Source organism: Osmerus mordax, chromosome 14 (genome assembly GCF_038355195.1).
Source record: "Osmerus mordax isolate fOsmMor3 chromosome 14, fOsmMor3.pri, whole genome shotgun sequence".
Classification (NCBI taxonomy): Eukaryota; Metazoa; Chordata; class Actinopteri; order Osmeriformes; family Osmeridae; genus Osmerus; species Osmerus mordax.
In genome coordinates this window covers 12,091,971-12,107,679 of record NC_090063.1, presented here as the reverse complement: position 1 = coordinate 12,107,679, position 15,709 = coordinate 12,091,971, and the positions used below count along the sequence as shown (strand labels likewise).

The 15,709-nt window shown below is 44.2% G+C and overlaps 1 protein-coding gene across 3 annotated transcripts; it reads left to right on the top strand.

The window, feature by feature from the left end:
- Nucleotides 1-1,930: 1,930 nt before the first annotated feature.
- Nucleotides 1,931-15,254, top strand: elf2b (E74-like factor 2b (ets domain transcription factor)). Of its 3 annotated transcripts, none has more exons than XM_067250900.1 (10): nt 1,931-2,258; nt 6,517-6,687; nt 6,976-7,258; nt 11,054-11,167; nt 11,310-11,501; nt 11,793-11,879; nt 12,039-12,234; nt 12,359-12,751; nt 13,075-13,237; nt 13,351-15,254. In XM_067250900.1, exons 2-10 carry the CDS (start codon nt 6,613-6,615, stop codon nt 13,948-13,950), a joined length of 2,103 nt encoding a protein of 700 aa, XP_067107001.1. In that variant the 5' UTR covers nt 1,931-2,258; nt 6,517-6,612; the 3' UTR covers nt 13,951-15,254. The 3 variants fall into 3 exon arrangements, with proteins under 3 accessions (XP_067107001.1, XP_067107000.1, XP_067107002.1); XM_067250899.1 differs by lacking the exon at nt 1,931-2,258 and adding an exon at nt 4,452-4,803; XM_067250901.1 differs by lacking the exons at nt 1,931-2,258; nt 6,517-6,687; nt 6,976-7,258 and adding an exon at nt 8,724-8,791.
- Nucleotides 15,255-15,709: the final 455 nt, after the last annotated feature.

The window sequence follows — 15,709 nt, the reverse complement described above, 5'->3', positions numbered from 1 at the left end:
AAAAAGAGGCTGCTCTGTGATGTAATAGTACAGTTGCGAAGGTAAATAGACAAAAAGACATAGAATTTGAATCTGCAGAACGGACATCTTCCTCTAATTCTGGAATGGGATACAGCAACGATTACAGCTAATAGCCTATAACAGAATTCGGTAGCATCAGAGCTTTGATATATTCAATAATGTATTCACGGTGGACTCATTTATTCATTCTTGTATAGACATGTATTTTACATTTATCTGTTATGAAGAAAAAATATTTGGGTTGGGATTTTGGTGCAATGTCCGTTCAATTAATTCTAATTCTATGAACAGCACTCGACACACTAGGCCCCATAGTACATGAGTAGGTCTAGTAGAGTGCACTGGTTGAAGTTTCCTCTAAACAATTTTATTTTGTTGTTGTTCTCCTCAGCCATTGATAGCCTGGCCGTGATCTCAGTCCAGTCGTGAGATGAACAGAGACGTGCCTTCCGGAACTTTCACCAGCTGTCAATCAGAAACAGGACAGTCATACAGCGTTAGAATGAGCTCTGATTTGTTCTTCTACTCTGTTCCAATGTCAGCAACACTAATGTGACAGTGGTCAACCATAGGTCAAATAAACCATGTACTCTTTTTTGTCTGCTAATAGTCTAGCACTTTTCTAAGGTTTGGATAGGCATTTTGTTTAGGATTTGTTTAGAAGTTAGACCTTTTGTTCCAATTACTACTTAGTAACTCAAGGTGCCGCCATTGCAAAACTCATTGAACGTATTTATATTTATAAACATGACCAGTTGACTGTATTCAGTTATCCATGTGGCCAGTTGATTGTATTAAAATGTATTCACTTGACCAGTTGAAAGTATTACAATTTATTCACATGACCAGTTGAATGTATTAAAAGTTATTTACATGACCAATTGAATGTATTAAAAGTTAATCACTTTACTGTTGAAAGTACCATATTTAAAGTTGTCTGATAGATTGTATACCCAAAGTAAAAAGTGATGTCAGTTCCTTAATGGCTATTATGGTTTTATGAAGCAATGGTGTCTGCTAACTGCTAACCTTTATGAAAACAATATAAACTACAAAAGTAAATCAATTGTCTCCAAAGGACCCTAAACATTAGACTATAATATTTAATATCATATAAATATAAAGTAGTATTGAGTATGTTAGGATACTTGTGTTTATTTTTTTGTTTGTTTTTTTGCCACACAATAGAATGTTGTACAGATAAATAAAAACAACTGTAAATATGCATTTAAATAACACATTTTGTGATCAACTTATTTTGCACTAATCCTGACTGTTGAATGAATCACAGGAAGATGTCTTGGCCTCACATTGAATCACCTGCAGGGTGAGTCAATATTTCAATGTTCTTGTTTAGACACTTGGAATAAATATTTAAACAGTGGGCAATTGTTTCTGTAACAAAAATAACATTGATTTAACCAGAAGATGGTGCTACATACTTTGTTTTAGGCCTACATGCAATTCTATGCATGTTAGAGTTATTCCCATTTCTAGAAAAATTAAATGTTTATGGTAAGTAAACCCAGCTTATTCAAGTTTACAAGCTCAAAGATAACCATAACAATATAACAATGCTGTGGGACATACATACACTGCAGTGCACTGCATGAAGTTGCCTGTCTCATATGCCAGGTATACATTAATTCCATAAAGCCAGCATGTCGCAAATGCCCTTGCTGTCAAACTTAAAGAGGGAATTAATTGGAAAAATAATTTTTGTTGGATGGTCGTTTCTGAAGTATTGTGTGTTGTTATTTCTGGAAACGGGGGGGGGGGGCAGTGGCCGTTCAGCGTGACGTCACGATGTGTGTGTCAGTCGCTGGCAGGGTGCGTGATTTTGACCTGGATCTTCTCATCTACAAGCAGTAGCCTCCATGAAAAATGGCTTTGTTTACTGTTTGGAACAACAATGTATTGTGTTTCTTATTTTATTGAAAAGCAAATGAACCGGATAGGATAACTACAGCAACGGAGGCATGTTGATTCTCATCCTCCACTCCGCATTCGTTAGCTAGCTGAAACTAGCAAGCTACTAGGTTACTACGGGGTGTCAACTCTAGACCCACTGCCACTGGAGACTAGTAACTAGCTAGCTACAGTAAGTTAGCCTAGGCGTAGGTAGCCATATAACGTTTGCTTTCAATACAGCTACTAGACTCTACCTGTGTGTGCATTAATAAGGCGCCTCATCATCAAACCACTTTTTATTGGGCTGAAGAAGCATTTTAAGCCAGGTAAGCAGGTTGCCTCTGTCCTGTGTCTGTCAGATCATGTTTTCTGCTGCAGCTTGCCAGTGTAGCCAACTAGCCAGCTACATATTAAAAATATGTTTTTATTGTAATTGGGAATACAGTATTAAGCGAGGCATGTTTTTTGCTGTCACTGCCTGGAATTTATCTCTTTAGCCTAAGCCCTGGCTTTAGTTTTTCCATAGCAAAATGACTTTTATGAGCTCGGGTTTAATTGCAAACTGTGTCTCGGGTCTGTCAATTTTTTTTACACAATAGCAAGACATGCACTAGTTAATTGGCTTGCCAGACTTTTTGGAAGGGCAGCTTGTTTAATGACGTGTGGTACTACAAGCCTGCTCAGCTAGGTGGCTAGCTAGCTAACCACTAACAATTGCCCGTCTGCATGAACTCGTAAACACGTTTATTAGAAAGGAATGTAAACAAACTCTTATAGCCAACTGGAACTGTTCTTCTAGCAAACTCTTAGACCTTTAAACAAGCTATATGGCGATAGCTATCCCCAAACTGAGATAGATAGTGCTAGCTAGCTTTTTTCCAAGTTGTGGTTGTTGTTGGCATTGACATTACATTACGTTACACTCTATCGACGATGGCAATGTTGAAAAGCATACAGTTGTAGCTATCTATCTGTAATTACTTTGTTGGCTAATGATACTTCAAGTTTCATATGCATATTTTAGGAAATATAAGATGTGTTTTGTTAAAAGAGAGTACCTAAAGCCAACATATCTCAAAAATGTGCTTGGTGCCAGATATTCTCACAGATGTTTGTGTGTGTTAAGTTTCAGGTTTTCGATCGAGCATACTTGTCTAGTCTACCAAAATAAACTGTAAGTCAATTAAACAACGATTTTAACTTCAGTTGCACCTATATTTGTCGATTTTATGTCTTGGAATATTATTTATATCCTACTGCAGTATTGTTATTTATTATTTTTTAAATATTTTTTTATACTTATACTAAGAATGACGGAAGAACATGTACAATAAACACAAAAAGCCCAATTATATTTTGAATGGAAATCAAAGCCACATGGGTAGGCTAACTGACATTAAACATCTATTAGTCCAACCCTCTTATCTCTCTTTCCCTACTGTGGTGAAATGCTGAATGCCTTGTGTAATGTTTGCTATAGGCTTGCTGGTCTGTGCATAAATGTTTAGTTAACGTTATTGTTTGACCAAAAATCCGTCTGAGATCAGTGGCAGGACTGATGGTTACTTTGGTAACATGGGGATGGGGCTATGAAAGCAACAGTGTTGGGTTTACTTGTCGAACAACGGAATTGCTGTTTACAAAGTGTGGAGAGGTCTCTCTCACACACATAACCACACACACACTTGGGCGTAAGATGAGACATTAAGACTTCTCGTTTTGATACACCAGGCTGTTTTCAAGAGAACATCAAATCATTTACACAAATGTCACAGCAATGGCAGTTCACTCAGTCTTATACTAGGGTATTTGTGCAAAAAGTAAACTTCTTGAGGAATGTTTTTTTGTCTTAAAAAAAAAAAAAATTAAGGTCATTCTTTGAATTCAGTAAAGCCCCGCAGCTGTGAGGTTTCAAATGAAGATGGGGGGGGGGGGGGGGGGGGGGGGGGAAATAGGCTAGAGATGGGAGAAATAAAGACCCTATGTGTGTCTCACTATGCTCAGTCAGACAAGATCACTGTTGTTGTTAAGGTAGAGAGTTCATGGCAGAGGTGAGTCTGGGAAAGGTGAGGCCACATGGAGTCAAACCCTTGCTTTAATGATAGCATTATAGTTGCATAGGTCTGCGTGTGTCATAGTTTATCAGTCACTATTTATCAATATTCCACAATCTTTGAAGGAGTTTATCGTGTTGTGTAAACTGAAATGATTGAAATGTCTGGGTGTATTTTAAACTCGCATGTGGACGTTCATAAAGTACCTGCAGTTTCTAGGCCCTACACTTTGTGTTGTGTATAATGTCAGTCATCTGTGTGTGTGTGAGCTTCAGGGAGATGACAGGACACGACACAAGGCAGGGCGTTGTATCGTTAGCAACCATCTGAACAAAAGCTCAGTTGTTGCTGGATCATGTGACACTGTGTGTGTGTGTGTGTTCCACCCTCATCATGTGATCTGGGGGCAGGGCTCGTTCTAAGTGCTGAGTCGCCCTCAGAAGCTCTTTCTACCGCATGGAGCAACCAGAGGAGCCAGAGAAAAAGAGAGATGGAGGGATGGATGGATGCAAAGACAGCAGATGAGAGATTTGAAGAGGAGATGTGGCTGGTGGGAGAAATGTGGAAGAATATCCATTTTGGCGAGACCACATTTCTCCCATCCTCTCCCCCCTCCCCTCCCCCCCTCTATTTGAGCATGAATATCATATGATCCTCTCGTACAGCAGGACACACATTTTCCTATTCCCTGGTCAGGATGACCCAGCAAGAATTCAACCAGTCATAATACTGGGTGACACCTAGCACACGGAATTACTTTTCAATATCGCAACCCTTAACTGCTGTAATAGAATCATGGGCTGTATTTTCCTTCAAGGTAAGTTACCCAACTTGCTGCAAGTGGTTAGTTTGTTTCGGTCCTACTGGCCTCCCTGTATTCTATGTTTATGTACAGTTTTACAAGTTAGTGCTACACCGCTAACTGGCTTCATCAATGATTCATGACCTCAAGGTTTTATTAGCCTAGATTAACCTTTTTTTCTTCCCCTTGCTATTAGCAAGCCAAGATGATGTGGTAAACGTTGTCAGTGTCACAAGTCTTGCTCTTCGGGGTTTTAGCAATTTATTTCCCTGGTTCTAAGTTGATTTCTAAAACCTTCAAAGGGATTGTATGGGCAGCGTCATGGAGCTGTTGTCTTGGCCCCCGGCCTGTAGGTCTGGTAGGACCCGTTTGGTGGTGGAAAGTCTAGTTTGGCAGACTTGCTCGTCAAGCCCTTTGGGCTTGGTTCAGAGCGTGAAGGAGGGGTGGGTCGTCTCTAAAGTGGGATAGTGTCTCAGGCCTTGTTTTGTCCAAGGAATGACTCAGTATTTAAAGGAGTGTATCTGTATTGGAAATAAAAAGAGATTGCTTAAAGATTAACTAACTTTTAAGACTAACAACTTATCTACATCTATTTTGGGGCGCAGGGTAGTTTTTGTGAGGACTACAAAAAAATGGATACAGAGAAACAGACAAGCAGCCATAGAGTTTGGGAGAGGAAGAGAGCGGGAAAGACAGCCAGGCACAGAGTGTGGGAAAGAGAGAGATCAACAGAGAGCTGGCATCCGCTTTTCCGACAGCATCATTTTAATGAAGGTCCCGTCTGTGGTTATCATCTTAGTGCCAATGGAATTGAAACCTGCAGACAATGCAATCTTCAAGGCCTTGCGACTGCAAGTATACACTCTTTTTCTCATGCACACACAAACACACACACACAAACTCTCTGCCTTTCTCTCACATATTTGTTGTTTTTGCGCACACTCACACACACTCTCATGGAACCAGAGCAACAGTGTGCATGGTTGTTCCAGACTGAGCCAGTTCCCAGATCTGTCTCAGCTGTGTGCTGATGAATAATTGATGAATGAAGGCGGTTCCATTAGAACAGATCCCGGGTCAGTCTCAGGGAACATCAAACCAGCCTGGCTATCTATTATAGATGGCAGAGTTTGGTGACTGTGACAGAGGAGAGGCGGCTCAACAGCTGTGAGAGGAGGACAAATGGTGCTCTCCTTCTCTTTTCCTGGGAGTTCTGTTTGGATCCAGACAAGATGAAAGAGCTGACGACGATTCAGTTTCAGTGAGTTTCCTGCCGTGCTTTTCACAAAAGTGTGTGTTTGAGCGATTTGTACTCTCTCCTGTCTGCCTGATCATCCCTTGTCGGAGCACTACGAAGCAGGAAATGAAGGCCGTCGCTGTAGCTAATGGCAATGGTTGCCATGGTGCCCCCCCCCCCCCAGCCCCCACTCTGAGCCATCCTCTACACCAAGAGGGAGGTAACTGAGCTAACTTCCTGTTTTAGTTTTGATTCCTGACTCAGTAGACAGGCACTTCCTGTGTTGGGTAGCCAAGAGAGAGGAGATGGGAAGGGGGAGGTAGGAGGCCTTACAGAAGCCTGGGACTGCATTCTGATTGGGTCCTCAGATGAGAGCATAGGGATTGCGAGGTTGTTTATCGTCCAGGTTGTGGCTACCAAACCGAATTAGTCTCTAAATCTTTCACTGTGGGTATTTATCAAAGGAACTCATATCCCTCTTTTTGTTTCAGAGATCCGGTGTTGGCTGGGCGTATTTCCGGGCGCACCCACACAGAAGGTCCAGTGCGAGGGGCAGGCGTTGAGCCAGGGCTGGACGGGCATGCATCATGACCTCAGTGGTGCTTGTCGACAGCGGAGGGGCGGTGGTGGAGTATGTAACCGCAGTGGAAGACCCTCAACAGGTGAGGCACACGTACACACACACCTTGTCCCTCGTCTCTGAAGTGGATTACATTTTTCAATTAGATCGTTCGATAAATAGGGGTAATGTGCTCATTCACGATAGATTTTGTATTACAATTTGAAATAAACGAAAAGAACATGATCGGTGGTGTTTCTCTATGCTGCATCTTTTTTCTTTTGGACATATTTGTTTACCCGGTTTATTTGCTTATTTTATATCTCTGTCCAACGGCCGTTTTTATACTGTGACACTCTCTTTCTCCTCCATCCATCCCTTATTTTTCAAGGAGGAGGGCCAGTGTGAAGTTGAGGTGGAGATGGAGGGCGAGGCAGAGGGCGAGGTAGAGGGGGAGGCCTACGAGGAGGAGGTGGAAGCAGGGGCTGGAGAGGAGGAGGAGGAGGTGGAAGGGGAGTACCAGGCAGTGATTGTAGAGGAGGTTCCAGGCGCGGGGCTGGGGCAGGAGTTGGAGCAGTGCTTCTCAGCCCAGGTACTGGTGTACGATGACGGGACTTACCTGATGCATGACGTGGGGGACGAGCAAGAGGTGGAGACTGAGACGGTGGAGACAGGTGAGAGGAAGCTGGATGTGTGAACACGAACGCTCATGCACACACACACTACTGGTGTGAGATACACCCAGTCCGAGTCCAATTTCTATGGCAAAGTGTTGGCACTTTATTTTTGTTATCTACACCACTGCTTCAGCAATAGGATATACCTGATAGGTTGAAGATGTGCAGAACTCGAGGTCACTCAGGTATGACCACAAATTGACCACATATTCAGCCACACTGTAGACACTGCCATCTTGTGGTTTTCCCTTGTAGTAAAACATAAAATAAATGTTATAGTCAGAATCATGCTCGATAATATACTTTTCTATTTATTGCGTAAGTGGCAGTGTGGACATCCACGCAACATAATTAAAAGCACAATAACCAGTTTTACACAAGTAATATTTGTATAAGAATGACACTTCTAGACATATCGACATCTACAGTCAACGCCTTGCTTACTTACATTTACATTTATTCATTTAGGGGTCAGGTGGCTGAGCGGTGAGGGAATCGGGCTAGTAATCCGAAGGTTGCCAGTTCGATTCCCGGTCATGCAAACTGACGTTGTGTCCTTGGGCAAGGCACTTCACCCTACTTGCCTCGGGGGGATGTCCCTGTACTTACTGTAAGTCGCTCTGGATAAGAGCGTCTGCTAAATGACTAAATGTAAATTTAGCAGACGCTTTTATCCAAAGCGACTTCCAAGAGAGAGCTTTACAAAGTGCATAGGTCACTGATCATAACAACGAGATAGCCACAAAACATTGCGAGTAGCCAAAACATGAAGCACACATTGTGAACAACCAAAGTAAGTGCCAAAGGGAAGAACCATAAGAGCATGTAGTTAAGTTAAGTATAAGTTACAATTAAACAACATGAACTGCTATAAGTGCAAGTGTACCTGTGAAAAAAAAAGAAAAGACAAGCAACAATAATAAAAAACAATATATCACAGCGAGTTCAAACAATGCTTGTCTACCAGTATTGAGTTACCTAAACACATATTGTAATAAGAAATAAGCAGAAGTCTATTAACATCAAAGCGTAAAATAATTTAGAAATTCAATTAATAAAGTTACAAATTATGTAAGCATAGCACTCCTCTCCAAAAGAGTATGAAAATCTTGAAGGAAAACAAACCATGAAACCTAATGTTATTTTAAGAGCCTTATTTTACGAATCAAGAAGCCGACATTTGTCAAAATCCACCTTGTCTATTCTTGAACGTAGTGTAAATTATGGTAAATTATAATGTAGGAATCGTCATGTTAGAAGGTAGTTGCTATCTTCCTGTTGACGTCTAGTCTACGCAAGAGGCGGAGGATTTCCTGTGTTAGCCGCGGAAGGATATCTCTCCACCGCAGTGTGGCTGTTATGCGTTTAGCTGAATTTGAGGAGATTTCCTGTGACGGCGGAGTGATCTGAGATAGTGGCTGCCAATGCATTTCAGTTAAGTCAATGTGAATCTGCAGCAAGGGAAGAACATGGCGACTTCACTGCATGAGGGGGGGCCCGCAAACCAACTCGATCTGCTCATCAGAGCAGGTAACGTAACGAAATTACTTTAAAACTCATCAAGTTTGCGATTAGTAACGTGTCTTGCCTATGTTTATGGCGAACCCTGCGCTCTTCTCCGTTAAGTAGTTGTGTGAAGTAATGGAGGGCAGATCAGGAAGTAATCACCTTGGCTAGCAACATGCATGGCGTTCTCCCGAATTTCTTCATCACGTCTTAAATTGCTATAAAGTATTGTTCATTCTGTCTTTCTGCAAGCTTGGACTAGTCTGCACACAATGTCTGTTGCACACCGGCATGCACTATAACGCTTTCGATATTTGTCGGAATAACGGTTCACAGCTAGCTGCTGAGAAACCAGGAAGTGTGGAAGATGTTGTCTTTCCTACGTCTTTGCCACGCTGTCTGAGTCGGAAGGGCATGTAGATTTATTTATTTTTATCCACACATCTGTAATATTTCTCATCAAAATGTAAATGGCCACTGAATTAAAATTCAGTGCCCATGTATTTGATTTCACTGTTTTCACTTTTGTGATCTTATATCCGCTGCAAATGGAAATCTTTTTTTTCTGGTCATATTGAATAACGTTCCACCAACAGTTTTCCTAAGCGACATAGCGTTCTAACCATAGCATGAGGTTACGTGTTTGGGGAAATGGTCATTATGTTAATTATCTGTCATTTTATGCTCTTGTTTTATTCTATTCCATTTCAACATTTCATTGCCAAAAATGGTCCCGTTGTCCAAACGAGGGATTGTCGTGGCCCGTGCAGTTTGTGGCTTCAGCAGGGGTCCCGGTCATAGTTTTTGGATTTACCATCTAGCGTTCAAGTTTATACATATTGTTTGCATGTAGTAAGTGATTGAAAGGTTATTTCTGTAGGAATTGTTTTTTTTTGTTTTAAGTATTTTGTTTTAGTTGATGGCGGAAGCATTGTTATACATCAAGGCGGTCGTCGCTATGATTGACAGCACCATTAGTCCAACGGCTTTAGCGAGTCATTCGAAGTACTTCCTTCGTCCAATAAGCTGTTTAAGAGGGGTGGGTCCTAAGCGAAGAGGTAGCCAATGGTGCACGGGGCGGGTATTGAGTGGCAGGTGGATTTGAGTGCGTCTTCGAAGAGAACTGGAGGGAAAGGCTGAGAAGTGTAAACACGGAAGTCATAGGGGACAGCACTACTTTTTGTCCAAGCTGGCTATTCTCGGCTCGGTAAACTAGTACCAGCTTTCTAATTTTTTTACGAAGCATGATGAATTATGACAATGTATCTATATGCACACGTGTATCAGTTCACGTTTTTTTTGTTTTTTGTTTTCGTTTTTTTTTAAACTACATTGTTTATTTGTCTGTGGTGTTCAAACTAGCTCCTCATGTTATGCATATTTATGCATGTAGTACATAACCAAACAAACAGCACTCAAAGTACCATAACGAATCGATTGTGGAAATATCTCTGCAGATCTGCCTGGTTTCAAGGGCAGTCCAGCCTATGGGATAGCTGCTCTGTGTTCTCCTATGTTGTTTATGTGTGTGTGTGTGTGTGTGTGTGTGTGTGTAGGGCTGAATGACTGAGACAGCCTAAAGATAGCTCCTCTGTTCCCCTCAGATATCCAAACAAGGACAGGGTAGAAAGTAAACTGATATTGCCCCCACCCCATCTCCTCCCATTTCCCTGAGTGATTGACGACAGCAACAGGTGCTCTGGGTTCCAGTCTGCTGGATGAGCTGTCTCTGGCCCACTTCCTCATCTTTCTCACCTCCTTTCCCAGTCTACATAGTAGTCTGGAAGGATCCCCCCCCCCACACACACACACTACATTTCAGCTCTTAACAGTTAAGTGACAGGTATTAGGAAAGAAAGGCTATGTCTAAGAAGGCACTGTTTCAAACAGTTGTGGTCAGAGGATGGACCTATCAGAGGACGGACGGCTGGTAACATGATGCCTGTCTGCTGTCTCAGCGTCAGTCAGGCTGTGCAGGTCACAGTGGCTGACAGGACTGGGAAAAATTGAGCTGATCCTAAATCAGTCTAGAGGTACAATTGTATTGTAGGTCACTAGGGGGCACCATTGAGAGGTTTCTCACTGTGATGTAGATTGAAAATGTTTTTTTTATACCAGAAATCTCAAGTGAACTTGAGCGATCTGTGTTCAAGTAATGTGTCCGTCACTGTTGCAGGTTTTTACTGTTGTGTACAATATTGCTAATATGGTTGTTACCTGTATGAGTGTGTGCCCCCCTTCCGGTGCACGGGTTCTAACGTGTGTGTGTGTGTGTGTGTGTTTCAGTGGAAGCATCTGTCCATGGCAGCAGCATCCACTGCTCAGACAAGACTATAGAAGCAGCAGAGGCCCTGCTGCATATGGACTCACCTTCCAGCCTGCGGGGGGACCGCAGTCCAGGTAGGACCCCCCCCCCCCCACACACACACACACACACACACACACATAGGAACACCGCCCAGCCAGCCGTTTAAAAGCTTTTCAAAAACAACATTCAAATCCTGCCTAACCCCCCTCCCCCCTCACCTCTGGCCGTCCCCAGATGTGTTTGTGCCGGCATGCGTGGCCACACCGGACTTCCTGCACGCCGCCATGCGGCCCGACGCCATGACTGAGACTGTGGTGGAGGTGTCGACGGAGGACTGCGAGGATGACTGCCCCATGGAGGTCACCCTCATCGAGGAGCCCGACCTGGAGCCTGAACCTGACCACGAGCCCGTCAAGAGGAAGAAAGGTCAGCCCACACAACAGACCATAATGTATCTCTCATTCTAACTAACCAATGAATATTCCCATTCCCTGTGGTTGTCAGGGAGGCAGGACCTTATCCTATAATAGGCAACATTTCTGTATGGAAGACTTAAAACCATATCCTAAGTTGGTGCAATGCCCTCATGGTCCTTATGTATCGTACTAGACATAACTGTATCAGTCTGTTTACTTTCTGCCAAGACAGTAAGGAGGGGTTGGACGTTAATCCAATTAATTCTGGTTGAATAACTTTATTGGTCATCTGTCCTTGTAGCCGGGCGGAAACCCAAGACGCACCACGCAGCCATACCCAACGGATCACTTGACCTCGGCATTAAGAAGAAACCCAGAGAGGGGAAAGGTGGAACACACACACTTGCTATCTTTTGTATCCGTTGCCATCCCAACAGAAATTCATTTTAACAGCCATCTCTTGGTCATGATGACTGATTTTGTATCAAGCAACAGCATCAGCTATGAAGATAAGCATTGAATGTTAACCTGTGTGTTTGTGTCCCAGCGGGCAGCACCACCTACCTGTGGGAGTTCCTGCTGGACCTGCTCCAGGACAAAAACACGTGTCCCAGGTACATCAAGTGGACTCAGAGGGAGAAGGGAATCTTCAAGCTGGTGGACTCCAAGGCTGTGTCCAAGCTGTGGGGGAAGCACAAGAACAAGCCTGACATGAACTACGAGACCATGGGCCGGGCGCTCAGGTGAGGAGTGTGCGCTTGTGTGGCTTTTCTACGCCCGTTTTGAAAACCAACTTTGAACATGGGATTAGTCTCCACCTCTACCAACTCCTTAACACCACCCTCCTGCCCCTTCTCCCCCATCCAGATACTACTACCAGAGAGGCATCCTAGCCAAGGTCGAAGGTCAACGTCTGGTGTACCAGTTCAAGGAGATGCCCAAGAACATTGTCATCATCGACGATGACAAGGCGGACTCCGATGATCTCATTGGCCAGGAGTGTGCCTCTTACGAGCGGGTCCCGCCCCCGTCCGAAACGCTGCTCAGCGCCGTCGAGCTTTCCAAGACGCCCAACATCCTGCGGGGCGGGGCGAGGGCTGTGGTCCACTCCCCCGTCGTCAAGGGTAGCAAGGCGTCGCTGGTAGGGGGAGGGGCCTTGGCGGCGGGAGTCCAGCGGATAATGACGGTCTCTGCGGCGACAGACGGGAGCCAGACGCAACATTCTCACACAGCCATCATCCCCACTGCAGCCGGACCCAGGTACCAGCCTCCCACAGACTGATGCCCCTCAGATGGCATTTACAAAGAGATAATGTCACTTTATTTTGGTTGTTTCCTATAAATGCTCTATAGCGATAAAGAAACTATTAACAAAATCTTATCTTTGTCTCTGCTGATATCCAAGTATGGTTGTTTATGATTGGTTGATGGTTTTTAGAAAAAGAGTTGTGATGCAAAAACAAAAATTGTGTCTTTTTTAAACAAATACAATAGATGTGTTTGTGCCAGTTAGTAGGCTCACTGTTGACTTGTAAACAGGGCGGACCCCTCGTCACTGACCCCTCCCCCTCCCTCGTTTTTAGGACGGTCCGGGTCGCCATGCAGGTGCCGGTGGTCATGACGACGTCGATGGGCCAGAAAATCTCCACAGTTGCTGTGCAGCAGGCTCAAGGGACTACGGTGGCGTCGGGACACACCCTCCTCACCAACGCCTCGCCCACGGGCAACGCCAACACCCAGCAGAAGGTAAACAATGGTCACTGTGCACTTCAGTTTCTCAACACTGAGCCACCACAGTGTGGAGCCATTCAGTCAGATTGCTAAACAGGAAGTGACGTGTTTGACCCTCCCCCCTCCAGGTCATGATCCAGACCATCCCCACCATGGTCCCTGCCACGGCGGAGAATGGAGACAAGATCACCGTCCAGCTAGCCAAGATCATTACCATCCCCGCCCACCAGCTGGCCCAGTGCCAGCTCCAGACCAAGTCTGGCTTCGGGGCCTCCTCCCAGGGCATCAGTCTCCTGGGGGGCCCCCTCACTGTCCGTGCCCTGACACCTGTCTCCATGGCGCCTGGCACCCAGGTGATGAGGTTGGCGGTCCCTGCCCAGCAGACGCATCATCATCATCAGCAGCTTCACCATCAGCTGGTGGTGTCGCAGGCGGGCGGGACTCCGGTGGTTACCATGACGACAGCCAATCCCACGGTGGCGGTGGTGGCACCCCGCATCGTCAGCAGCATCATCAAGAGCAGGGAGGCGGTGGCGGGAGGGGGAGGGAGGACTGGGGCGGAGCAGGCAGCAGTCCAGGTGATACCGGTCCTATCCGGGCCCAACCATACAGGGGCGGACAGAGTGAACCAGGACGCCAACGAGGTCACGTCACTCGTCACCCAATCAGAAGTTGCAGGCGGGGAGGTCTGCACTGTCGTTGTCAAATCTGAAGAGCCGGAATGCTGAGAAAAACAAAGAGACTTGAGGGGAATTTGTGGACTTGCGTACACACACACACACACCTATCAAAGCCCACCCAACAACCCCTATTTGCCTCTAGGGGAGGGCGGGGGCACAGTACAAGTTGGCCCCTCATTTTTATTTGTTCTTTTTATTATTGAAAATACTTTGAGACACTTTGAAAACTCAAGTTCCCATCATGCCTCCCTTCTTTCGGGCTTGTCCACCTCTGTTCTCAGATCTCCGGTTCCCAAAGTGGAACCCATAGACATAGAAATCCGGCAAATGACATTTGAAGAGACTTGTCTAGACAAAGGGACCAACTGGGATCACTACATTTTAACGGTCTCTCCTTGGAAAGATAAATCGGAAGGGATACCGCAACACTACAACAGGCAAATAATTCAAATGAACCAGAATGTGAACTGGGAGGGGAGGAAGAAGTTTGTTACACTTTGTATAGAAACGTTCTTTATTTTTTTGCCTGTGTGTTTCTCTTGCATTGACAAAGTAAAACCAGCAATTTGTTTGACTATCACTGTGCAGAACTCGTGTGACAGTGCCAGGTGCTATGTCGGTCTCCCCCCCACACACACTCAGTGTCACACCACTGCCACATACCAATGCGCTCGCACACTCACCAGGAACTTTTGGAAAGACCGCTTTTAGGCTCCTGGAAGGCAAGTAAAGAAAAAGGGACTTGATGTGTATATATCTACTATACAGTTTACGAATTTTAAAACAAGAGCAGCCTTAGTTTTGATGACTTCTTGTTTGTTTATAAGCTAATCTAGCTTTTTTTTTTTTTCTTTGCATAATTTTTCTGACGAACAATACCTTGTACCAAGCACAGTATTACTGAGGAGTACAGAATCACTTATTTGGTTATAGTTTTCTCAGTGTAGGTCAGGCTCTTAAGAGTTCCTTCTGATTGGTCTCGCCCATGGATTTACTGTTGTCGCAGAATTCCTGGAGTTTCTCCTAGTGGGATGTTAACTCTCCCTCACCTCCCTTATCTGTAATAACTGACCTGGGTACCCTGTACTGCCCTTTTAGACGCTTCACTTCTAGCTATTTGAAATTGACAGGTTGTTCGGCAGCATGAGTTTATAACCCCCCCACCCGACATGTCCACTGCATTTTGCCTTTCCTAGTTAACCGATTTAGAGGGAGAAAGAGATGTTTGCGTTCAGACTGAACTAGTTTGTATATTCAACATTTGAAGTATATTCTATTTTGTTGTACTCTTGTTTCAAAGTGTATTCAAGTAGATTTTACTGAAATATAAAAACAAAAAACATTTGAAACCATTGTGTTGTGCTTGCAAATTATTTTTGGCTTTGTATCTTTGCTGTAGAAAATTCAACATTCTACTTGAAAATTACAGTTGACAATTGGTAAACAGACAATATACAGTATGTACACAGTATCACCGAGTAATCCAGGAATTTCGATCTTGCAGAAACATGATATCAACACAACTGTAGCAGGAGCATAACTCTACGCCAGAGGAGTTCAAGGTGAGGGAAGGCCCAGTCTCATCACCTTAGTGACCTCACACGGATGAACTGTCTTCACATGTATAACTGGAACCCCTCTCAACACTAGATGGTAGGGGTGGGAATCTTTTGGTACCTCACGATTCCAATCGATTCTTGGTCACGATTCGATTAAAAATCGATGTACGATCGTATTCAGTATTGTACATGCTGTATTGGACCGTTAATTGAAGTGTGACAGGAAAAGAGAGGGAGGAAGATGTACA

What these genes read in the sequence shown, in the direction of transcription:
- elf2b (XM_067250900.1), top strand. Translation starts at nt 6,613, where the DNA reads ATGACCTCAGTGGTGCTTGTCGACAGCGGAGGGGCGGTGGTGGAGTAT. An exon ending in GAAACCCAGAGAGGGGAAAG is followed by an intron (nt 11,880 to 12,038) that starts GTGGAACACACA and finishes TTTGTGTCCCAG; the next exon opens with CGGGCAGCACCACCTACCTG. An exon ending in ACGCCAACACCCAGCAGAAG is followed by an intron (nt 13,238 to 13,350) that starts GTAAACAATGGT and finishes TCCCCCCTCCAG; the next exon opens with GTCATGATCCAGACCATCCC.